This window comes from Olea europaea, chromosome 5 (genome assembly GCF_002742605.1).
Source record: "Olea europaea var. sylvestris chromosome 5, O_europaea_v1, whole genome shotgun sequence".
Classification (NCBI taxonomy): Eukaryota; Viridiplantae; Streptophyta; class Magnoliopsida; order Lamiales; family Oleaceae; genus Olea; species Olea europaea.
In genome coordinates, this window is record NC_036241.1 from 9,492,506 (window position 1) to 9,517,947 (window position 25,442).

General features: G+C 36.7%; 2 protein-coding genes across 3 annotated transcripts; one reads left to right on the forward strand and one right to left on the reverse strand.

Moving 5' to 3' along the window:
• Positions 1–12,332: 12,332 nt before the first annotated feature.
• LOC111394571 (fructose-bisphosphate aldolase 1, chloroplastic) lies at positions 12,333–15,710 on the forward strand. Its single transcript, XM_023020439.1, has 6 exons — positions 12,333–12,518; positions 13,702–13,971; positions 14,118–14,227; positions 14,346–14,436; positions 14,546–14,815; positions 15,178–15,710. Exons 1-6 carry the CDS (start codon positions 12,348–12,350, stop codon positions 15,454–15,456), a joined length of 1,191 nt encoding a protein of 396 aa, XP_022876207.1. The 5' UTR covers positions 12,333–12,347; the 3' UTR covers positions 15,457–15,710.
• Positions 15,711–19,655: 3,945 nt separating this feature from the next.
• On the reverse strand, positions 19,656–24,841 carry LOC111394572 (B-box zinc finger protein 19-like). Of its 2 annotated transcripts, none has more exons than XM_023020440.1 (6): positions 24,540–24,838; positions 24,333–24,429; positions 24,129–24,244; positions 23,802–24,044; positions 23,542–23,630; positions 19,656–20,010 (listed from the first exon to the last, which is right to left on the reverse strand). In XM_023020440.1, the coding sequence occupies exons 1-5, from the start codon at positions 24,642–24,644 to the stop codon at positions 23,544–23,546; spliced, it is 648 nt and encodes a 215-aa protein (XP_022876208.1). In that variant the 5' UTR covers positions 24,645–24,838; the 3' UTR covers positions 19,656–20,010; positions 23,542–23,543. The 2 variants fall into 2 exon arrangements, with proteins under 2 accessions (XP_022876208.1, XP_022876209.1); XM_023020441.1 differs by lacking the exon at positions 19,656–20,010 and adding an exon at positions 21,669–21,814 and having other exon boundaries at positions 24,540–24,841.
• Positions 24,842–25,442: the final 601 nt, after the last annotated feature.

Below are 25,442 nucleotides of genomic sequence, written 5' to 3' on the forward strand. Positions count from 1 at the left end.
TCTGTCCAGAACTTGTAAAAGCTCTCGGTAGCACTTCTGATTTCTTTAGGGAGAGCCTCCACCAAGGCTGGGGCCAGCTCCTCCTCCCTCCCAGCTAGGAAGTTCGAAGACTTCCCCTTCTCCCGAACCGGCTTCTCCTTTGCTGCCTCTTCCTCAGCATCTTCTGCAGCTCACCTTGCGGCCTCTGCTCTAGCCTCTTCAGCCTCTACCTCTCTTACCATCTGCATTTTGATGGCTTTGGAGGCAGCAGCAAGAAGTTTCGGCTCGCCAGTCTGTTCGGCCCTATGGGACACTGAGGTCCCAAACTTGCCAGCTGAGCTGGAGATGTGCACCAGCTTCCTCTTCTTAGTCTCCTCAGGGACTTTCTCCTTGCCCCGAGGCTCCTTAGGCTTCTCTGGCCTCTGAGTAGTTGTCTCCTCCGAAGCCCTGGGAGTACAATCCTTGGACAGGCGCTCAACCCTGCCTCGGACTTCCTTTGCCCCGTCGGACCCAGGCTTCAGGGGCCTCGCCTTCACAGTAGACGTGGCCTTCAGGATAGAGGCCATGTCTGAAGCTGGGTACTCCCTCTTCTTGAATTTATCTGCACAATAGGTCAGATCAGTATCAGTATAAAAAATAATAAGGATAAAAACAAGGGATAAAGTGTTGGGGCCTCATACCTCTGGATGCCATCAGTTCGAAGTCCAAAAAGTATCTGCTCCTATCAATTAGGTGATCGAAGTGGCAAAGCTTCAGAGGCCTCTTGTAAATGTCCTCTATCACCTCAAATTCCTCCCTGCTGAGCTCGAACCTCGTACTACTATCTGCAAAGGAACCCCCAACAGTTAGACGAATTCATATTCTGACTTCAAAAGACAAGCAGAGGTCGGGAGACTCACGAGTTTCGTAGTACTGGGTCGGCACTGTGTATGACAAGGCTTTGTCACCCTCCACTGCCTGCCATTTACCTCGCACCCAGAATCAGGACTCCTTTCACCCCTTGATAGAGGAAGGAAGTCCCACCACAAAGGGTGCGTGAGCCCCCCAAGGCGTGAGGTAGTACCACCCCCTTGACTCCTTCCCAATTACCCGAGGCTGGAACAGGGTCATGAACACATGAAGAGGCATGTCCTCTCCAAGTGACACTTCCTTCCACAGGAAGTACGAGCCGACCAGCTGGCTCCACCCATTGGCAGAACCTGGGTCGGCAACAGCATGAATTTCCTAAGCACCGCCCTAAAGAAGGGGTGCAGAGGAAGACGCATACCTGTCTTGAACAGGTATTCACTCACGGCCACGCAGCCGGGCCTCGGATAGCAGGCCCACTCGTTCGGCTCGGGGACTAACATTTCTATGTAATGGGGTACACTGTACCTCTCCCTAAATTCCCCCAACCTCTTCCCCGTCATATTCGAGGGCACTCTAGAAGCCCCCCACTTCTGGGTATAATCTACAGGCTCCTCGGCCATGGCATACCTATCCACCTCGGACATCCCCCCGTGACCGACCCCGTAGTCTAAAGACGCCACAGTAACAAGCTCCCTACCCGAAGTGGACTCTATTTTCTCAGTATAAAGACAGTAACAAGGGTTTTTATGCAAACAATACCTAAGGGAATTCGACACAAATGGAGACTGGCCGGAATTTAATATCACAGTCAACCTCGACGCCGGATAATTTGGAGATTTGAGAGAGTTTCAGAGTGCAAAGTGTTCAAAAATCCTGAAAATGGGGATTTTCTCGCCTTTTATAAAGGTCCAAGATGAACCCCAGCCGTCAGATCAAATCTCAGTCCATCCGAGCCCTCCATTTCAGATCCAATCCGAGGCGTTGAATTCAAACGGTTTTTAAATCCTACGCTTCAGATTTATGCGTGACTCCCATGCACCTCTCCAACGCGTCTGCTTCTAGAAGCGCCAGCTGCCCTCATAATTGCATTTTTAATTCGACGGCAGCAACGTCTTGGAAGTCGTAACGGTTCAGCCACTTTTCCTCGAAAACAAGCACAAAAGATCAAATCATTGGTACAGCAGCCAACTCACAATCATTACCATTGGACCTCGGTAAGCCTCGCAGGTTCGGTTCCTCAACCACCTCGGCTTCCTCTTCGCATTTCAGCAATCAAGCCTCGTAGGTTCTGTTCCTCAACCATCTCGACTTACTCTTCGCCATTCAGCAATCAAGCCTCGCAGGTTCGGTTCCTCAACCACCTCGGCTTCCTCTTCGCCATTCAGCAATCAAGCCTCGCAAGTTCGGTTCCTCAACCATCTCGGCTTCCTCCTCACCATTCAGCAATCAAGCCACGCAGGTTCGGTTCCTCAACGACCTCAGCTTCCTCCTCACCATTCAGCATCAAAGCCCCGCAGGTTCGACTACTCAACCACCTCGGCTCATCTTCAGAGTTCAAACACCTCGCCTACTTCATCGCTTACCCACAGCAACACTTCTCAAACTCCAACCATGATATAAATATCTACACTTGGACTTGGGGGACTATTATTTGGGGTTCAAAAAATTCTTTCAACTTTTACTCCATTAAAGTCCACGCATTACATTAATGATTATACTTGGACTTGGGGGACTATTGTTGCGTGTTGTCACACCTGTCCTACCCACCTGGGCCAATGGCCCACTCATCCTGATCTATGTGGCGTTCAAGCCAAGGTGGCACATATTGTCGAGGTGGGTTATATTTGAAGTGCTTCAAGCCGAGGTCCATCCGCCGAGGCTCCTCGATCCGATGTATGCGAGTTCGTCGAAGTCCAACTACCAAGGCCCATCCTCAGGTGGAAGTATTTGTCAAATGGTCGAAGCCCCGAAGTTGACGCACGAGTTTCTTAACCACAAGGAGCTTCCTCCACAGTCACTTCTCCCAAGAGATCGCCTGCTCAGAGATCTTATTCGAATGACTGATGGAACGTTTGTTACAAGTATAAAGGTCAAGTCTTGTCACTAGTATGGAGGACCTGCGCAAGCAATAAATGCGCCATAAGCTAGCAAGTCAAGCCCCATACCTAAGAAAATACGTTTGAACTAAAGAGATGATGCCACGTGCCACTTCATCCAAGGGCTCCCATTTCATATGTATCACTATAAATACTTCCATTGTGTAATGTCAAAGGCTAATGCAAGAATCAATACTAAAGACTACATTTACTCAACTCTCTCTCATTTACTTGCAATACACAAATCGAGTTTACACACTTTTACATATACACATACGAGCATCAGTTGATAATTATTGTACAATCGGATTGCAAACAACCCGTCGGATTCCGAACGTCACCGTCCCGCGTCGTTGGGCTACTCCCACGCCCCTTTGAACCGCTCGTTTTAGACCGTCCACGTGTCTTAGCGTGTTGGACATTCGCCCACGTAAGCGCGGGTGAGACCGGTCTGTTGGCGCACTTTTTGGGGTCAACAATCTCAGCTTAAGAAAACCAACTGAAAATCCTTTGTCTAAGATGGTTAGCTCGATGGCTATGGTCGACAACGATGGAAGATGTTGGTGGTGAAATGGTTTTTGGGGTGGTTGAAGGTGATTGCACATACGGGATGTATGTACCCTTCCGTTGTTTGTTCGAGATACTATATGGGATATACTGTATTTGCAATGAATAAAACCTTAATAAATTGTTGAAGAATTCATGAAAAACAGCTAGAAATTAAACAGAGAAGGTAGTTCCTTATATAAGAAAGCAGCCTGGAAAAAACGATGGCCATAGAAGGAAATCAAACACCCTACTAGGATTTACTAGGACAAAAAAATCATAAAAATGAACATTTTTTTCATCCTAGATCTGGATTCAAATATCTTGACTATGGAATAAAAGTGGAATTGCAGACGAAAATGAAAAGGAACATTGACTATGAAATGGATTGGGGGTGACTGTGGCGAAGGAAATGGTGGTGACAATTGTTTCATGTTGCAGCGTCGATGATAGTAGTGATAATTTTGTTTGTGGTGGTTTGCTTAGTTTCAGTTTGGTGGTGTGGCATTAGCTCAGGATGGGGTTGAGGGTCAGGTGGAATGGAGATGAAGAGTGTTTGTGACCAGTTATTTGAATGTTTGAAACCAATAAATAATATGTGATCTATAAAATCGATAGTTGAGACTAATAAATGATATGTTACCTGAAAAAATGTGAAGTTACGACTAAGTTTGTAATCGTGACTCGCAATTTATTAAATGGTGATTAATTAATTTGATAATTTGTGATCGAAAAATAACTTGTAATCAATTAATCTAATAACTTGTAATCGTTAAATAAGACCACAAAGAAATTGTAATCTATAAAATTTGTGATTTATGATCGAAAAATACTATGTGACTTATTAATTTTATAATTTTTTATTGAGAAATAAATTGTGACTTATAAAATCTATGATTTAGTCGAATATTCATATATTAGGTGGAATGCACACAAAACAATCAAAATCGAGATAGACCTAATCAGATATAGTCACAATGAAGACATATTTGATCACAATAAGTCTCAATTAACATATAAATGGTCACAAATTTCAAATGTAAACATATTTTGTCACAAACATTCACAGTTAGTGGATGTCTGGTTATACATGTTACTATTGACAGAGACTTGGTCACAAATAGTCAAAGTTAGATAAATTTGGTCACAGTCAATCACAACAAAGACGAACTTAGATACAATTGGTCACAATAAATACAAGGATCATGCTACATGTACAAAATTTTTTTACAAACTCCCTTACTCACTACTCACAATAGGGGTGGGGACCATAAGTCGACATTTTTTAAATTTATGTGAGGTCCGCTAATTTTGTGAGAATGAATACACCATTTTATCAACAAGATTTGTATAAATATCAACCAAAAAAAATAATAATAAATAAATAAAACCTTCACTGTTAACAGATGTCTAATTATGCATGTCATTGTTAACACAAACTTGATCACATATAGTCACAACTAAGACAAACATAATCACAAACAGTCAAAATAAATACAGAATCACAAGTAGTCACTGATTACACAAGTTTGGTCACAAACAATAGCATCTTACAAAGATATGGTCACAAATCATAACTGCTTATACAAAATCGGTCTCTAACAAAACACATATTCAATAGGTTGCAAGTTATTTCTTGATCATAATTTATCAAATTAATTTATCACAACTTATTTCTCAGTTACAAATCATAAATTTTATGAGTTCGAACTTATTTCAAGAACACAAATTATCTAATTAATTGATCACAAATTAATTCTCAATCACAATTTATCTAATTAATTGGTGAAAACCAGAATATATCAAATTATTTCTCGATCACGGTTGTGAAGTCCTTTATAATTGCTAAAAAAAACACAGAAACTTGGTTACAAAAAACTAACTGGCCAAATCAATTACTAATGAAAAAAAATTATCTAATCTAGCTTGTGTGTCCTAGCTTTGAACAAGAAGTCATTTCTCAATGCGTGGGGTAATTAAACTACCGAGTCTAAAACACATTTTTGTTTATGATAGTTTAAATTCTAGTAAAGTTTGAATAATGACACTTGTCGAATTTGTTTCAGCAAACGGCAGTTTGATTTCTTCCATTGCAAGTTGACTACAATTGTCTTAGCCCCTATTCAAACTAGCCACTACTTAATCAGAGAACTCCATTACTGATTCAGACAAATCTTTTGAATATGCCTCATTTTCACCAACGATGAATCTTTTAGAAATGAAACAAATTAATGAACCATGTGACTTCTAGCAAAGGAGCGCATGGTAAACATCGATCCAAGATTCATGCTTGCTTGTAGTCGTTCTTGTAGTTCTTGTTCAAATTCCCAATTTGCACATAACAAGAAGTTGGGATTTTCTGCAAGTCACTCACCAAATGCCCAATGGAATTATCTTGAGTGTGACATCTGGCGTTGGGTCTATTATTGGCATCCTAGATTCTAGTAAGAGGGAAAATGCACCTAAGCTGATGGAAAATCAAAAAATTGGTCTAATCTTTCCTCCATTTCTTTTGCTTAACGCAATGATACAGCCTGAATTTGAAAGCTTAAAAGATGATGAAATGGAAGTTGTTCCTTATCATTGGAAGGCGATATGCCAGGAATGCGAGGAATTTAATCAGCAACAATGAAGATGTCTTTACACAACGGCACAGACGCTTGGAGCACCACTCTGTCAAAGTTATTGGTATTTTGTTTATTAATGAGTTTTTTTATTCTGTTTTGCTTTCCTTATTGTTAAGGGAAGTGCTATTTTGATCTTTTCCTAGTTATTGAACACATATTTAGGTTTTTTAAACGTGGGCTGCATTTCTCTGCTTTCAGTTATTTTATAAGGCTATTTATGAACCAATTTTTTCATTCAATAAAACATATTGTTCACCCAAATCTCTTGTTTTCTGCATAGAGTTCTTTTATCATTTGGCATCAGAGCCAAGTTAACTAGGGCTGAACAAGACCTAAGAAGCAGCAGTCTTCTAAGTGCGTAGCAGCAAGGAAATGGCAACTAAAAGTAGTTTTGTCCAACCAACAATTCCAAAGCTCAATGGACACTATGATCACTAGTGTATGCTCATGGAGAATTTCCTTCGTTCTAAGGAATATTGGAGCTTGATAGAACATGGGATTCCTACAGCTGGAGAAGCACAACCCACTGAAGTAGTTTTGTCTTCTAAGTGCGTAGCAGCAACGAAATGGCAACTGAAAGTAGTTTTGTCCGACCAGCAATTCCAAAGCTCAATGGACACTACGATCACTAGTGTATGCTTATGGAGAATTTCCTTCGTTCTAAGGAATATTGAAGCTTGATAGACCATGGGACTCCTATAGCTAGAGAAGCACAACCCACTGAAGAACAAAGGAAGGTAATTGAAGATGCCAAACTAAAATATTTGAAGGCTAAGAATTATTTATTCCAAGCCATTGCTAGATCAGTTCTAGAAACAATTTTGAACAAGGATACAACAAAGAGCCTTTGGGATTCTTTGAAGCAGAAGTATCAGGGGACAGCAAGAGTCCAGTGTATACAACTACAAGTTCTTCGAAAGGAATTTGAGGTGCTCACCGCGAAAGTAGGAGAATCTGTGAATGAATACTTTGCTAGAACTCTTACTATAGCAAACAAGATGAGGAACCATGGAGAGAAGATGACTGATGTTGTGGTAATTGAAAATTTCTAAGATCCATGTCTACAAAATTTGACTATGTTGTATACTCTATTGAGGAGTCTAATGATCTAGACAACTTATCCATTGATGAACTACAGAGCAGTCTTCTTGTACATGAACAACATATGACTAGCCATGCTAGGGAAGAATGGACTCTGAAGGTTACTTGTGAAGATCAATCAGGAGGAAGACAAGGTCGTGGTTGAATTAGAGGACGAGATAGGGGTAGACAAAGCTTTAATAAGTCTACCATTGAGTGCTATAATTGCCACAGGCTTGGACATTTTCAGTATGAATGTCCAAGTAAGGAGACAAAGAATGCACATTATGTTGATGTCAGAGAAGAAATATTGATAATGGCATATGAGGATATCAAGAAAGCTAGCAAAAAGGATTTTGGTTTCTTGACTCAGGATGCAGCAACCATATGTGTGGCAAGAATGAATTTTTCAACAAGCTAGATGACAATTTCAGCACTTCTGTGAAGTTGGGAGACAACTCAAGTATGGCTGTAATAAGAAAAGACAATATACAGATGGTGGTTAACGGAATTATGTAGACCATCACTGAGGTATTTTATGTCCTTGGATTGAAGAATAATCTGCTCAGTGTTGGACAACTACAAGAAAATGGACTTATAATTTTCATACAACATGGGAAGTCTTAATTTATCATCCTAAGAGAAGTTTAATTATGGAGACGGTAATGTCATCAAACAGAATGTTTGTCTACAGAAGATCAAGCTCAACTTTGGCATTGTAGATATGGACATTTAAGCTTCACTGGCTTAAAAATTCTGCAACAAAAAATGATGGTGAATGGACTTCCCCAATTTATAGCTCCTTCAAAGGTACAAAGATTGCTTAAAAAGAAAACAACGAAGAAATTCCTTTCCAAAGAAGAGCACATGGAGGGCTTTTCAGATCCTAAAATTGGTCCATGCTGATATATGTGGACCAATTAACCCTGCCTCAAACAGCGAAAAAAGGTACCTAATTACTTTTATTGATGATTTTAGCCGCAAAACTTAGTAGAAAAGTTAGAAGCCTTTGCCACTTTCAAGAACTATAAAAGTCGTGTCATGAAATAAACTGGTTCCCATTTAAGATGTCTTTGCATTGATCGAGGAGGAGAATTCACATCAAATGAATTCATCAATTTTTGTAAAGAAAATGATATTCGTAGACTAATGACAACTATATATACTCCTCAATAGAACGAGGTTGAGGAGAGAAAAAACTTGAACATTATGAATATGGTTTGAAGCATACTTTTCGAGAAGCAAATTCCTAAAACTTTCTAGCTTGAAGCAGTGAATTGGACTGTCTATGTTCTGAATAGAAGTCCAACTCTTGTAGTGAAAAATTGAACTCCAGAAGAAGCTTGGAGTGGATCCAAACCATCAATTGACCATTTCAGGGTGTTTGGCTGCATTTCACATGTTCATATTCCTGATGCTAAAAGAACTAAACTTGATAATAAGAACACGAGATGTATTCTACTTGGAGTTAGTGAGGAGTCGAAGGCATACAGATGTATGATCCAGTTACACAAAAGATAATAATAAGCAAAGATGTGATATTTGAAGAAGAAAGTAGTTGGGAATGGGACAAGAGTCATGAAGGAGATATTATAGCTGATCTTGACTGGGGAGAAATTGATGAAGAAGCAACCACATATGACAATAATGAAGAACATGTCGGAAGAAACACTAAAATTGATCATCATGATAACACAACAGAAGATGTGGAGGGTGATTTGGATGAGTCGGTTGAGGATCCACCTAATTCTAGTGAAGGAAAAGTTAGAAGGGCAACTGTGTGGATGAGTGACTCTGAAAGTTTAGAAGGTCTTTCTGAGAAAGAAGACAGTGCAATCTAGCTATGTTTGTAGACAATGATCCTATCTCATTTAAGGAGGCTGTGAAGAGTCTAAAATGGAGAAAAGCAATGGATGCAAAGTTGGAAGCTATAGAGAAGAATGATACATGGGAATTGACTGAACTACCTGCTGAAGGAAAGAAGGTTGAAGTAAAATGGGTTTACAAAACTAAGCTTAATGAAAATGGAGATGTGGATAAACACAGGGCTTGATTGGTAACAAAGGGATATGCTCAAGAACATGGGTGGATTATACTGAAGTTTTTGCACATGTAGCTCGATTGGATTCGATCAGGTTGATTATTCTCTTGCAGCTTTAAAATAGTGGACAATCTATCAATTAGATGTAAAATCAACCTTCTTACATGGTGAACTAAGTGAAGAAGTTTTTTGTGGAACATACTCACATTGCTACTGGAGACAAAGACAGAGGCACCACTACATAACGGCATCGCATCGTTCACAGCGCCACTTTGCAACGTGCTAGTTTATTCAGAACGTCGTCGTTGAGGTGGTGATATCGTGAGCTCCACAATTTCTATGGTGCTGGTTTGTGATAGAGAGAATGGAGAAGAAATATACATATATATAAAGTTTTTATGCCTACGAAAAATGATCTATGGGTACATGAATTCTAGAGAGAGAGAGAGAGAGAGAAGATGGGAAAAATGAATAGGGTTTTGAAATGAAACAGTATTAAACATTTGTTAGCTATAATTAATTTTTATTAATTATAATTATTAAAATCTAATTACCACTTGACATATGAAATTTAAAATAATTATGAAAATTAATCTTTAAAAGTAGATTTTTAGATAACCCTATATACTTTGTGTATTTTAAATCCAGCTGACATTACCAATGAGCCCACATATTGATAAATTAAGGTAAATTTTACTAAGAAGAGAATAAAAATTTAAAAAATTTTGCTACACTTCGTTTTAATATATGTTTTTCATGGATCTCATTAGTTTAAAAACAAAGTTAATACTTGAATTGGACTTGGCAAAGAATCGTGCTCAAGTGCCTATAAATTCACAAATCAAGTTTTAACTCAGTAGAACAGGATTCAAATTTAGAAATTTTACAATCTACTGATCCTTTGAAAACCTGCAGTTGGATGGGATCGTAAACAAGTAATAAATAGTGAATAGAGTGTCGAACCCACGAGAATTATGTATTTGATCGAGTTCAAATTAATAGCAACCTTAATCGAATAGCTAAAACAGATTTTGAGTTTTATATACTAATATCTAAATTATCAATTGAACTAGAAAGCAATTTAATAGGTTTTTTTCAAATATGTGAAAGTATTATTAAGATGTCGAATTCTCCTTGTTATTTCATTTTTAGTGTAACAATTAAATTGACAATTTGAAATCATTCATGTTGGTCAATGTTCCTAATTTAATTAAAAGTCTCTCTTGATAGCAATCAAATATGTTCCCCTCATGTAACCATTCTATCTCTCGATGAAATATGTAAACATGATAAATACATTAACAAGTGCTAAAACATCTATTGAAACCATATAAAGTATAGATGTATGTCTCTAACCTGTATCGAACCTTATAATATTTATTATATTGTGTTTAAACTCTATTGTCTCTCGATAACAATAAAACTCACTAACAATTTCAATTGGTGATCAAGCAATTGAAAAGAATGATAAAAACAATAATAAACATCCACAAATAAAATTAATTTAAAGAAGAATAATTAATTAAAAACTAAAAATATCATAGCAATGGTTATAAAACTAGCATAACATATTGAAATTACAAGAAATCATAATTAAGTGAAAAGACATAACCCCGAATCTTTAATAAATTGAGAAGATGAAGATGAATCTTAAAATATTGAATCTCTTCAATTTTTTTGATGAATCTTCACTTGCACCCTCTCTTCTTTGCCTAAAAATCAAGTTTAAATCTTCACTTGATTGAATTCTTGCAAGTCTCATTCAATTCTCTCACAAAAATTATGAATTTTTCTCCTTTGATGATAATAATTGATGAGTATTGGAAAATGAGATGTATATGAGAGATGTTGGAGAGGTGTTGGAGTCGGTTTTTTTATTCGCTGCCCATGTTTTGTATTTATAGATGTGAAATTAGATAAAAACTATGCAAGAAAGTGGTTTCCATACATAATTTGGAATGAAAATGGAAACATGTCACGAACCGAAATATTGGGCTGGGCTGTTGCCAAGTAGGAAATGGGGCATTCACCCAAGTCAAGTTTGAAATCACTGTTTTTGATTTCGTAAGTCGGGCGGTCACCTGAATTTATAACTGGGCAGTCATTTTATGTTTTGATCCCCAAATTTGATTCTTGATTCTTTTAAATCATTTTCTCTTACAATTTCGGTGATTTAACTTCTATTTGCATCTAATTGAACTTGTAACATCTTCGATCTTCATTTCAAGGTCCAAATCAACTATTGAAATGTCGCAATTTAATTCCCATACTTTGGATTAACCTTTTTATTATTATTATTTTATCAATTTTCGCTTCTTTCTTTCAATTCCTCGTTCAACCATTGACTTTTACCTATATAATATAAAATACAAAAATTTAGAATATATTTTATCAAATGAACTATCAAATATCGCTATTTTATGCTCCGAATAAGTGTGTAAAATACATTTATCATCTACTCGTATTTAAGAACGATGTACTTGATCAAGAGTAATCCAAACTAGATGATTCCAGAAATTCAATATTTGACTTGTAATAACTTCCTATGTCCGCAACAAATGTAAGTTACAGACGAATGAGTGTCAATTATAAAAGAAACGACGTGATGAAATATGCCTCTCTTGTTGGCCCAAAGGATTGTTAGCTGACATGATTTGGCCACTTGTTCATAGCAAATTGTGCTCGGTTGACACAATCACACCAAATCCTGTAACTAAATCACAGCCGTTAACTATGAAATAACTATCAAACAAACAGACAATTGACAAACTATGACAGCCTCATATTACACTATTTTGGATTCTTTAGCCTAAAAATATCATCCCTTTCTTCAAATCAATATCCCATTTTTCATTTTTCATTTTTCATTTTTTTACCAGGTGGGAGTCATCCCATCAATTTCAATCACTTGTACATCCTGCCATGTGACAATCACCCATTGGCCAGTGCATGACAGCCTCAAATCAGACATCTTTTGGTATAACACAATACACTCAACAATAAATTCAGTAGTGAGAATAAGGTATTTGAGGCAAAGAGAGAAAGAAACAAAGAGATAAGATTTGTGTGTTAAAAGGGTTGTTGGTATATTGCCATTGGTGCGTCAAACTTTAGCAGCAAAATATAGCAATGGCCTCAGCATCCCTCCTTAAGTCATCTCCTGTTCTTGACAAGGCTGAGTTTGTTAAGGGGCAGTCCCTTCGCCAGCCCTCCGTCTCCGTCGTCCGGTGCCACCCGAATGTACCATCTTCACTCACAATCCGGGCATCGTCCTATGCAGATGAGCTCGTTAAGACCGCGGTACTCGTCTAATTGCTTTCAATGTTAGCTCGTTGTGTTCAGTTTGTATGAGTGTAGATGTTAGTTTGTGCACAACTTGTTATAAACATGCAGTAATAATATGGTAAGTAGCATCAAATATAAAGTAATAAACAAAAAGCATTCATTCTTCGGCCCATATTTTTTCCTCTTTTTAAAAAGATTTCAATCGATACGTGCAGGAAATAAGCTGAATTTGTTGAGATTTAGAAACCTTAATTCTATACCATCAAGAGCAATAAAATCTTGAAAAAAAATATATAGATACACAAGATTTATAGAGATTCGCCTCAATGTTCTACTATATACCTTTATGCCGTTATGGTAATTCATTATGATAAAAAGAAGTTTATAAGAAAATATTGCACACCTTAGTTTTTGTAACATCTCTTTTTTTATAACGATATAAAATTATAATAATGACTCCCTTTTATAAAAGAAATTAGGAAATATCGAAATTATAAGTCTAAAATTCTTAAACTATCTTTAATGAAATTTGGTCCAGAGGCTCTACCCCTGCACATCGAGATGAGGGCTTCCTGCCCCCTTCCACGTCGACCAGTGCACAAATTCCACACGGTGAAAATAATTAAGCTCTACAACTTGATGGAATTATCTCGAGCCGTGTTTATAAGAGATTCGATTATGTATTAGTTGATAACGATAATCATGCATTGAGCACAAACTAAATGAGTTTGAACACACCAAAGCATACTAATTCAAAGAAAGAGGGATGAGTTTACAGATGTAAAGCGAACAGGCTTGGTTAAGTTAAGGCTGCCATGGCTCCTTCTCTGGATGCTCAGGCCCTCACAGCTATTAACTTGTGTAGGATTAAGATTATTAACACCCACTAATAATCCGTAACATGTGATCTAATATATGTTCTGAACGATTTTATCCTCAACAAAGTTTGTAAAAGCGTCAATTTGTACTAGTTGATAACAAAGATCCTGCATATTGCACAGATTTTGGTCACACTATGCATCTAAAGAGGGGTGAGTTTAGAGGTGTAAAAGTGGTTGGGTCGGGTCTCGTAAGGGCTCCTCTCCAGGCCAGGTTGGGAAGCATCCTCGTAATGCGACCCATTTTACACCTTAGGACGAGTTCTTTACTACTGCTACTCTCTGTAAATGGATTTAACAATGGAGAATAAATAATGCAGAAAACTGTTGCATCACCTGGCCGTGGAATTCTGGCCATGGATGAATCAAATGCTACCTGTGGAAAGCGTCTTGCTTCAATTGGGCTTGAGAACACTGAGGCCAATCGCCAAGCGTACCGTACCCTCCTTGTGACAGCCCCTGGCCTCGGCCAGTACATCTCCGGTGCTATCCTCTTTGAAGAGACTCTCTACCAATCCACCACCGATGGCAAAAAGATGGTTGATGTCCTAGTCGAGCAAAACATTGTCCCCGGCATCAAAGTTGACAAGGTAACGCACAAATTTGTGCTTAGACGAAAGAAACTCATTAACGGTTTTCCTTCATCTTGTATAATGATTTAAACTATTAGAGACAAGAAAAATTCTTTGGGGCTTCACATTTAATGATAATTATACTCTAATTTGGATTGAAACAGGGTTTGGTTCCCCTTGCTGGTTCAAATGATGAGTCCTGGTGCCAAGGACTTGATGGCCTTGCTTCCCGAACTGCTGCTTACTACCAACAGGGTGCTCGTTTCGCCAAATGGTATGCCTGGCTAATGATTTTATGAAACCATTTCCTTGTTCTTAACAACATTGTTACAATTTTCTTGTCCTAAATTTGGCATGCCTATACTGATATCTACCTATGCTTCATCTTGTAGGCGTACTGTTGTGAGCATTCCAAACGGTCCATCTGCCTTGGCCGTGAAAGAGGCTGCCTGGGGCCTGGCTCGATATGCTGCCATTGCTCAGGTATTCAATTTGATTAGATACTTGTATAAACAAGATTTTAGCTTATTTTTCTTTCTCAAATACTGTCTAGTGCAAAAAATGCTAGAATTAATATTCATTTATAAATCAGGATAGCGGGTTGGTTCCAATTGTCGAGCCAGAAATCTTGCTTGATGGTGAACATGGCATAGACAGGACTTTTGAGGTTGCCCAAAAGGTTTGGGCCGAGGTTTTCTTCTACTTGGCTGAGAACAATGTTCTGTTTGAGGGCATTCTACTCAAGCCGAGCATGGTTACTCCTGGAGCTGAATGCAAGGATAAGGCAACCCCTGAGCAAGTTGCTGATTACACTCTCAAGCTCCTTCATAGGAGAATCCCCCCGGCTGTCCCTGGAATCATGGCAAGTATCATACTTAAATCTAATATCCATAGTTTTCCTTCAATGACTAAAGAAATTATGAAACAAGATAGAATCAGGAAATTGCAATGGAATCGGACAAAGAGATGTTATCAGGGCTATTATACAAATAGGCTTACGTGCACTAGACGAATTAGACAAAGATTCATTATGGAAACTTAAGCATTTTTGGCTAAGCTTAAAAGTCTACGTATAAGTAAATAAGTGTTGAAATGAGTTGATTTTTGTTGATTGAAGTTGAAAATGAGTGAATTACTTATTTGACACTAAGTTACCCTCCAAGTAATTTATCTGTTCTTGTGACCTTGTGCATATACTGAAAGACAATTGTTTGATTTGAGCAGTTCTTGTCTGGTGGGCAATCTGAAGTGGAAGCAACCTTGAACTTGAATGCCATGAACCAAGCTCCCAACCCATGGCACGTATCATTCTCCTATGCTCGGGCGCTCCAGAACACGTGCTTGAAGACATGGGGAGGACGCCCCGAGAACATTAAGGCAGCACAAGATGTTCTGCTTGTCCGGGCCAAGGCCAACTCCCTTGCTCAGCTTGGGAAGTACACTGGTGAGGGCGAATCCGATGAAGCCAAGAAAGGAATGTTTGTCAAGGGCTATGTCTACTAAGCTCAATACATTTAAGTCTATGTATGAAAAAAGAATGTGATCATGAAGAGAGGAACATGATGGAGATGGAACCTATTTTTGTTTCATTATATGTACTTTTATCCACTTGATAAACTTTGTGCTAATGAAACTAGTTAGTGTATATCATGGTGGTATAAAAATTTTCTACTTGTGGCTCGGGTGTCAAAAAACATCTGTTCAAAACTTCAAATTTCAATGCCTTTGTAATGGTCCAAGATTTAGCTTTTGGGTTCTTTATTCTGTCTATTTCATTGAGCTTCTATTCGAGATAGTGCCCAAATCATTAGGTCTTCCACGCAAATTTACCATAAAGGATATTGTACTATCTTATCACCGTTGTGAAGGACAAATTCGAGTGAGTCATTGGGCTATAAATGCCTGCCCAATCAAAATATATATATATATATATATATATATATGTGTGTGTGTGTGTGTGTGTGTAGAAATGGAAAATTATTCAATAGAAACAAAGTATTAATATGATTTTTTTTTATTTTTTTTATATATTAGCCCAGCTCAAAAAGATTTATTCTCACTTTAACTCTGGCTGTAATGGTCTTAGTTACATAATCAATTCACTGAGTATTTAATTGCCTACTTTACTATCATTAGGTCAACTTTCTTGACTTTCCTACAATGGGAAGTGTGGTTGGAAATCTATTATAGGAGAAAAATTTCGGTGGGACGATTGCACCATTCTACGCGGAGCGATCGTCGAATGAGAAGTCATCACCTCATCAGGTGGTTCACTCTCACCCAATGTAGTCAAGTTGGTTGTTTTTTGTAATAACCATACTAGATTTCGAAATAGTAAAGATTTACAATAGAGTAAATCATAGATGCCAACAACATCTAAAAATGAGAGTCCTCTTTGATAAGGAATCGTTATCTGAATAAATGAAAATCAATTTTAGGAAGTACACACTATATGCTTAATTATTATGTCGTGAAAATTCTGTCCTACAAATATATGCTTGCTTTTCTTTTTCATTTGCACCAAATTATAAGCTTTTTTGTTGAAATTATAGTTGATTTCTTAATTTACTAATATGTCCTTATTTAATGTATCTTATTATTAACAAATATAAATTGTTCATTTTTAAACAATTATTTAATGTATGGGTATAAGGGAAAAATATAAGTAAAAATTATATTTCCAACTATATTAATTGTATTTTTCCTAATATGTGTAAAAATGGAAGCAAATTGACTTTTATGGGACGCAAGAAATATTATATATGATCCATCATAGATCGATACGAAAATTATGAGCAAGTCAACAATAAAAAAATAAATAATAAATAAATAAATTCTAAGCAATTCGATTTCTAAAATTTAGAATTACCTATTGTGGGAGGGAAAATATGAACTGGAGTCATCAAAAGCTTTCAAACTCAACCTGGCCCCTTCCCGTGGACTCACATTTTAGTAGAAGACGATTGGAGTATACTTGGTAAATAATGGATAGAATCGTAGAACAATCATGAAACATCTCACAATCTTTGGTTTTTAATCTTGTTTAATCCTCGAATTCATCATAATAACACACTAAACATGTTATGCAAAATTACTCATTTTCAAAGTTCAACCAAATCGACAACTTTTAATGGGTAAATTTCGTTCGCAATAACCATAATTTCACTATATTCACTCAAGTAATTATACTTTAGTTTTGTTTGATTGGTTCTACACTTTAATTGAATTTCAGTCGTGTAATTCCATTTCTTAGACTGACGAAAATTGATAATAAAGTAATCAATAAATGATGGTCATCCGTCATTTATTTCAATAAGGTGTACGTAATTCATGTATGCAACTAATAGTTACGTGTAATAATCATAATTTAATGATTGTAACGTCATCAATTATCATTAGTAAATTGAGCAAAGTTACCTTAATTGAAATCAAATTAATATGTAATTATTTGATTGAAATCAAATTAAAGTATAGTTATCTTATTGAAACTAGAGCAAATGTAGAGTTTCCGCGTCATTTCCTAATTTTGTTCCCATCTGACTACGAAGTTGCTATCAATACTATGATCCTTAGGCTGTAATAAAAAATGCATAATCTTCCCAACCTGCAATGTAGTAAATAAAATGAACTGCATGATACCAAACTCGTGTAGACCTAGAAAATTTACTGGTAAGTTTACTTGTAAATAATAAGTGAATTAAGAAACAGATAATTCCTCTGTAAATAAACACTAAAAATAAATTAATCACTTCAAAAGAAAACACCGCATTAGTCAAAATAAGTAATTTTTTAACCGAAAAAGTAGCCCCAATAAAAAAAAATTTAATAATTGCAGCAGCGATTCCGAACCTTTTCAATTTTTGCGGATTTTACCATAACCTTCATCTTGTACCAGCGAAGGTCTCTAACCTTTCATAAATATGCATCTGAGGTCCAAATGGATGGTTTGACCGTTAGTTGACCAAAGAATTGACTTTGACACCAATTTTTATTAATTATAAAAGGACAAAATGATAACTTTACATATTTTTACATAAAAAATTAAATAAAAGAAATCTACCCAAACCCCCTACACCAAACCACCCACTCAGTGTACCCTACGCCTAAATAAAAAATATATATAAAAATAAAAAAACACAAACCGTTGGCATTGTCGGCCCCACCATGGCCACCACACACATAATGCCGGAGAAACCACCGGATCTTAACACCACCAACACCACCTCATCCCACTCTTCAAACCCATAACAAAAAACAGTTTAAATTCTTCGATTCTATCATCTTCATCCTTCAATATCTTCCTTATTACTACCATTTTCCGAAACATCAGTCGATAAACTATATTTTTGCTATCTTTGAGCAGCCGTTGCCTCTTCCAGCAAACGGCATGGCTCAAGCCGCCTACAAATCTATGAAAATGTTTCTTGAATCTCATCCAGGTCCTTCTCCGGCGAACGAAATTTTCCAGCACCCAGATTTCCCACGAAACAGCGTCAGCTTCGCATTACGCATAAGCATCTGGATTTGCCACCTACAGCAGAGGCTCAAGAATCGATCCAACATGATGCTCAATTTGGATTAAAATGGGTTCAGAAAAAGGATTCTTTAAGCGAAAATAGGATCTAAAAAAGGGAATTTTTTAAGTTGATTACTAAAAATGAAATGGGTTTCTTGGATAGTGAGATTGAGAGAAGAAGATGAAAGGGGAAAAGGGTTGAGAAGGTGAAAAATTGATTTTCAAACAGCAAATAATTAGTTACAATGTGACTACATGTAATAAAGTGATGGTAGAGGTAGCTGGTTGTGGTGACGTTGTCTTGATGTTTTCCAGCGAAGAGATGAAGGAGATGACCGAGAGGAAGAGTTTCGGGTAGGTTGTTAGTTTACTTTCCTTTTGTTTTTATTTTAATTGTTAATATTTAAGAAAATAAAAAGTACCATTATACCCTTCTTAATTTGGTCCTAATTGGTCAAATTTTGACTTTTCTAGTAAACTAACGGTCAATTTGGACCTCAAATGCATATTTATGAAAAATTAAAAATCTTCGCTAGCACAAAATGAAGGTTAGAATAAAATCCACAAAATTTGAAAAGATTTTGAACCACTACTACAATTTTCCCTAAAAATTTTCTTGAAAAGTAAATTTAACTCGCTATTTGTTGATGACTAAAAATGACTTAACAAATTTAAACCAACTCAAATGAAATTTAGTTAATTGATTGCTGGAATTTGGAAAAATTGAAACATAAATTTTATTGATTGAAGTTTGAAATGTATTGAAGAGAATACATTGAGTTCGATATGTGGAGGGGATCATTTGTCCCCATTCATAGGCCGAAAGACCATGCCACCTGCCCACTCTGTGCCATTTTAGCTACAATGTTGGCCTAGAAACGTGTGCCACTTCCCAAATTTTGGTCCTTTGATTGGTCATTGATGGTCATGCAAACCACCATGACATCCATAGACTATAGCTATGGCATCAAACAATGATTAACTTACATTGGGTAATCATTGCAGGCTCGTGATTGGATGAAAGGAAGGCACTAACGGCTACCACATATTACTCTGGGAGTGATTGATAGTTAAGACAGAAGCAGCTTGTCAATGACATCAACACTATGAATCTTACCCAAACACGTATTTAAATCGACTTTAGCCTAAAATAACCAAGAACGACAACCAGAAGAATTTAGTAAGAGAATGAGAAAAGATTGGCCATGTAGCCATTCCTGCGAAGCAAACCAAATGAAAGAAAGCAAGCAAGATTCAGGACTCCTAGTTTGGTCACAGAATATGCATAATTACACACCTAGCAACAGATTAATAACAAAAAATAATAACTGATTTTCTGTGCATTTTTATGCAATGCTTCTCGCTTTCCAAAGATCTAATTTACAAGAGATTATCTACATCTCACTATACTCTATCAAATTTATTCACTGGAGGCAGCAAAATATTTCTCCCTTGGGAAAACACTATGGTTAGATGTTGTAGACTTGCTGCTCGTCATATCCCATCCGGCCCTAAATCCTCTCCCCTCAAGGTGTCTATAACTGCAAGGATTTCCAGGAAAAGAGAGGAGATTAGGACATTTGAAGTAAAAAAAGTTAAAAATTTCGAGTCCTATCAGCAAAATATCAATCAACATTCGACACCAACCTAATGTGTTTTATATGCGCATAAAAACTAAAAATCATTTGGAAAGTTGAAATTTTCGTTTAAAGAACTCTATGCCGGTTATTCTAACCAAATTTCAGTGCACCAAGTCTTTCACTTAGTAGATGTATAAATCAAGCAACTTGATTTCAGTAACTACAGTATCATTAAGGCGATTGCTTGAAACAACAGTTAATGCAAGATGAGCTTGTAATTGTATTCTCAACCAAGAAGTGTAGAAATGAAAATCAGCGTATGCATACTAAACAAACATATTTAGCATAACCATTTGAAACCATCTATTCTACACAGTGATAGGACCAGTACAAGCAATAGCTTCAATCCAAGCTGCCATCTCCTGTAGAAAGATGCAGCTACAGAATGCATGAGAGAAGTGGCCTATATCTGCACTGAGGTGAAAATCAAATGCACGTGCCAGAAGCAATAAGGCTGACAAACTTTACAATTTAGATGTTTTAGGATCTCGATATACATAATAAAGGCTATATGAGAAGAATTTCCTATCTATGTTCTCTACGTCTGCAAATGCAATTGCCCTTATAAACTATTGAGTATTGATCCACCTCCACACCACACTACACCACACCACACCACAAAAAGTAATCATTTCTTTATTCATTTATGAAGGTTGCACGAACTAGGAATATAAAATTTTAAAAAGAAACATTTATCTGAAAATTTGTATTTTTATTACATGTAAAGCAGAATGGTGGGTTCATTTTCCTAGTTGTTTAATGCCATCTGTGAAACTACATATCCAGCAAGGAAGGAAAAAATAAATAAATAAAATCTGAACCACATACAGACAATACAAATAAATCAAGCACTATCGATAATCGAAGTTTAAGCAATGTAAAATGCCTAAAATAATATATGTCAAACTCCTGCTGATACAGAAAAGGAGAGGAGACAGATAGATAGATAGATCAGCCAGTGAAAGTTTAACACAATTGCATGCCATAGGAGAATATTTCAAATATAGCAGAAGGTGGATTAAATAGATACCTTGAAAGAAAATAAAGAAAATAACAAATAAACCCTTAACATTTTCAAACATTTGTCAAAGTAAAACAAATAATTTAGTTTGATTTTTAACTTTTTCTGGATAGTTCTCATTCAAGGTATTCGAGATATAGATCTAAAACATCAATCAATTCATTACCAACTAAATTGATGGCAAAACAAGATAACCAAATCTTTTATGTCATCAAATGTCAAAGCAATCAAGAACAAAATCCATGAGCCCGGGAAAGAGCATCTTGTGATAGATGAAGCCTACCATATCAAAAACACTCCAACCAAGCTGGGGATGCAATATCCAGCTCAAGATGGAGTGCACTGCCAAGGCATATCAGTTTTAAGACAAAAAGCCTAAAATTTCAATCTCATGTTTCTGGGGATCCATTTAGGGAGATAACAATATTTGAATCGCATCATCAAATAGATGAACTCCTTAGATATATGAACAACAATAAGGCATGCTTATGCCTTACCCTTCTTTATTTCGTTACCAAATTTATCCTGTAATGTTGCCTGACTAAACAGTGTTAACCACGATCGTCGTCTACAGGAAAAGGTCAGGTGCCAACGATTTAAGGGGAAATTGCAGCGGAGATCCCTCAACCTTTTAAATTTGTGCAAATAGGTCCACCTTGGTCCCCAACAGACAGAAATCATCCGCTTCACCATTTAAATGTCACATGCAAGGTATGTGGAGTATTGTTGTGAGAGATAGAAAGGGTAAACTCGTTAATTTTATTAAAAATAAATAAAAATGGGAATAGAAAGAAAAGAAAAGAAATCAAAAAATAAAAATAAACAAATTATCCCCTACCCCAGCACCTGTCTCCCTGTAGATTTTGGCAACCCCATCCCCTCAAAGTTTATTAAACTGGCCGGTCATCCAGAAAAGGTAAAAGGTTTAGGTTAGAGGATTTGATAGGTAATTTTCAACCATGGTAGTTGTCATACCAGCTTATCATATTAAGCACCTTAGTTATTTTGTAGTTAGTGTGTTTATCGGAGGCTAATGTGTTGTGTTGTGGATATGCTTGCATCCTATGATGCACCGACACGACAAGTACGTTGTGTCGGACATGTTAATACGCGATTTTCGAAAAAAGTACTGACAACACACATTGTTGACGCGTTGATTAAATTCTTTAAAATTCTTAATTTTTATAGTATAAATTTAGATTTATACTTAGTTATTATTTTTTCTTGTTGAAATCTTTTAAAGGTGAGTACCTATTTGTTATTTATTAATAACTTTGAGTTAAAAATATATAATATTAATAAAAATGAAAAAATGTTCATGGTAGAATGTCCGAGGAGTGTCGACATCCGACACCAACACGCTACCCTAGTTGAGTGTCCGTGCCACATACATCTCTCCTCTCATTCAAACCCAATCCCAATCTGAAGGCTTAGAACTTTAATGGCTGCTTTACTATCTTCTCAATACTTGTCTGTTCCCCTTAATCTCTTCACCCCTTCCATTTCTCTCTTCACAGTAAAAAGTAGCAGTCACTGCTTGCTCATCGTCCTCCATCTCCAGTCTATTTGACATCTTTTTTCTTCAGAAAAGACAAACTGAGAAACCAGTAAAGCCACGGCCGGTTCACCAGTTTCCAGTTGGACCAGCCAGTTGACTGATTTTTCCACTGGCTTTCGTACATACCATTCTTACTAATGAGGGCTGAACTGGCCAGTCCAGTCTGGTTTTTACAACACCACCCACCCACTCTGGTTTTTGGCCATTCTCACCCCTGCGGGGCAGGGATAGGTGGGGATTTGTAGGGAATTTGGTTTTTTAACTTTACTTTGCTTTTTTATTTTCATTTCCTTCCCTTTCCCTGTTTATCTCATTCTAATTATAAAGAAGAGTATAACAATCTTTTTTTTAAAAAAAAAATTTGGACTAAAACCGCCTACTCTGGATTGATGTGCATTAAACTTGAAAGAACAAGGATTTAATGAAAAAAATTAAACGTTCAGGACCAATTTTCATACAAGTTCCATAGATTGGGGACTTGCACTGCAATTTCCATCAATTTAAAATATGAGATAAAAGAGAAGTAATAATCTATCCTCAACAAGAGAATGTAAAAGATAAAATGATATCGACATGTAGATCACAAACAAAAGTCCAAAATTTGGAAGGATCAGCAGAGTTCAAACTTAAATAAAAAATTGCATGCATATGGCCTTGCATATACAACACCCTCATACCGAGCAAGATAGTGTGGTCGTGAGTAATATGTAGGAATGAGAAGAGAAGCTATATCTTTCAACAACGAGAACAAAGCTCTAAAAGTATTACATTCTACACTTCTTCTTCTTTTAGCTTTCGTAAAGCAGCTTACTAACAATCTGAAATATCAACAATCAATATCCATATGCCATACCTTCATCGCTTCTCAGTACTTTCGAAGTATCCATCTGGAACCAAACTTGCACCTTCATGATGATTGCCAATCAAAGTATCCACTTGTTCCTTTGAAATCAAAACCAGGAATAAACTTTCCAAATTATTTATCCGCTACATCGGAAATGTGGTTATTTAGAAAGAAAGATCGTAAAAACAAGGTACATGGTTATTCAGAGCTCTGCCCCTACATCATAAATATAGATTTCAAGAGATGAGGATTATAGAAAAAGAAAATACCTGGTTATTTGGAGCTTGTCCATGCATCCGTTGAGGTCTGGCATTGAGATCAATCAGCTTATTCTCCATTTTCCCATCACGGCTATTGTTATTATCCAGAATTGAAATCGAAGATACCATGTGATTTTGTTGATTTTCTTTCCCTTTAAAATTAGACTGCTGAATAGAGTCCCTCTTAGCTTCACCCAGATCACCTTGTTGTGATCCTGGCTCATCTAAGCGGATAGATTTATCCCCTGGAAACTATGGAAGCAAACCATAGAACAAAGTATGAGGCCTTGCATGACTTCACAAAAATGAGTTAGTGTTCTCTAAACAACTACAAACCTCAACCCTCTGCCTTAACAGGAGATATCTTCCATGAGTTCTTTTACCACCAACATGGACTATCATATCACATTGGAGACAAAGGGAACTTCCATCGATCTCACAATAAAAGAAAGCTACATAAGAGGGTCCAGTAATAAATGTATTTCAGAACGAGTTCCAACCTTTCAAATACTTGGAAGGAATAGAAATGAACCTGCATACCAGGTGCATTTTCACATATGTCGCAACGTGGAACTGCACTGGGCTCAGCAAGCCCAACTCGCACATGCCTACTTGCAAGCTTGTTGCACATATGGACCTGTCACACCATGTTAGCCTATCATTGTGGCAACTACAATTTACAGGAAAGAATAACAATTACGCTAAGTATTCCAAAAAGTGAATAAAGATTCCTTCTTGGAATCTTATCGAACATTCTTCAAGCGCATAAGACAGCATGATGCAGATGCCAGCACAGTGCAAGAAAGAACACAAATGCAATCTTCTCAGACATACTGATAGTAGTCTTGCCATCTCTCCCCGACGCTCGGGATATGACTTGATATTAATGACGTATTTTTCCAATTATGCATCCATTACCGGTGCACAAAATATCATGGTAATTAGTGTTCTATAAGGTAATCAAAAGATGATTATTCAATATAATGAGAAGAACCATCCACATTTCAAATTAAGTGTCCGTTTGATTGCAAAAATAGAATTTGGGTGGAAAGAAAACGAATTTCAGAGAATTGAATTGCCTAGAACTTGTTTTATTGGGAATTATCAATTAAATATGTTTAATTGTTATAATTTTCCATCTGGAAAATGTAGAAATTTTTTATCTTTTGGTGTTCGTTTGGATTTGCTTTTCTTGAAAATTCTCAATTAGAGGGATAAAATTTGTTACAATTGTGGATAAAATTTGTTTCTATTGGCAAAAAATAAAAATAAAATAAAATTTAAAAAAACCTGGAAATTGATTTCCCATTCCACCAAATGGAGGGGGGGGGGGGGGGGGGAGGGAAAGAAGAAGAAAAGGAGAAAGAAGAAAGGGAAGAAAAAAAGGGTACGTTTGGATCTCTTCAAGCTTGAATTTAATCTATTTATTTGTTTCAAGTGATAAAAGAATGATTTATGTTGAATTTCTAGGGTGTTAACCTATGGTTAAAATTTTCAGATTTATGAGATAGGAATATGAGTTGGAGTTCTAGTTTCTTGATTCTTTAAATTTCCATTCAATCAAGGTTAGCAATGTTATTTTTAGTAAACCCTAGATTTCTATTTTAATGCTTGAGCAAAGATAGTTTGGGAAAATTATATAATGATGAA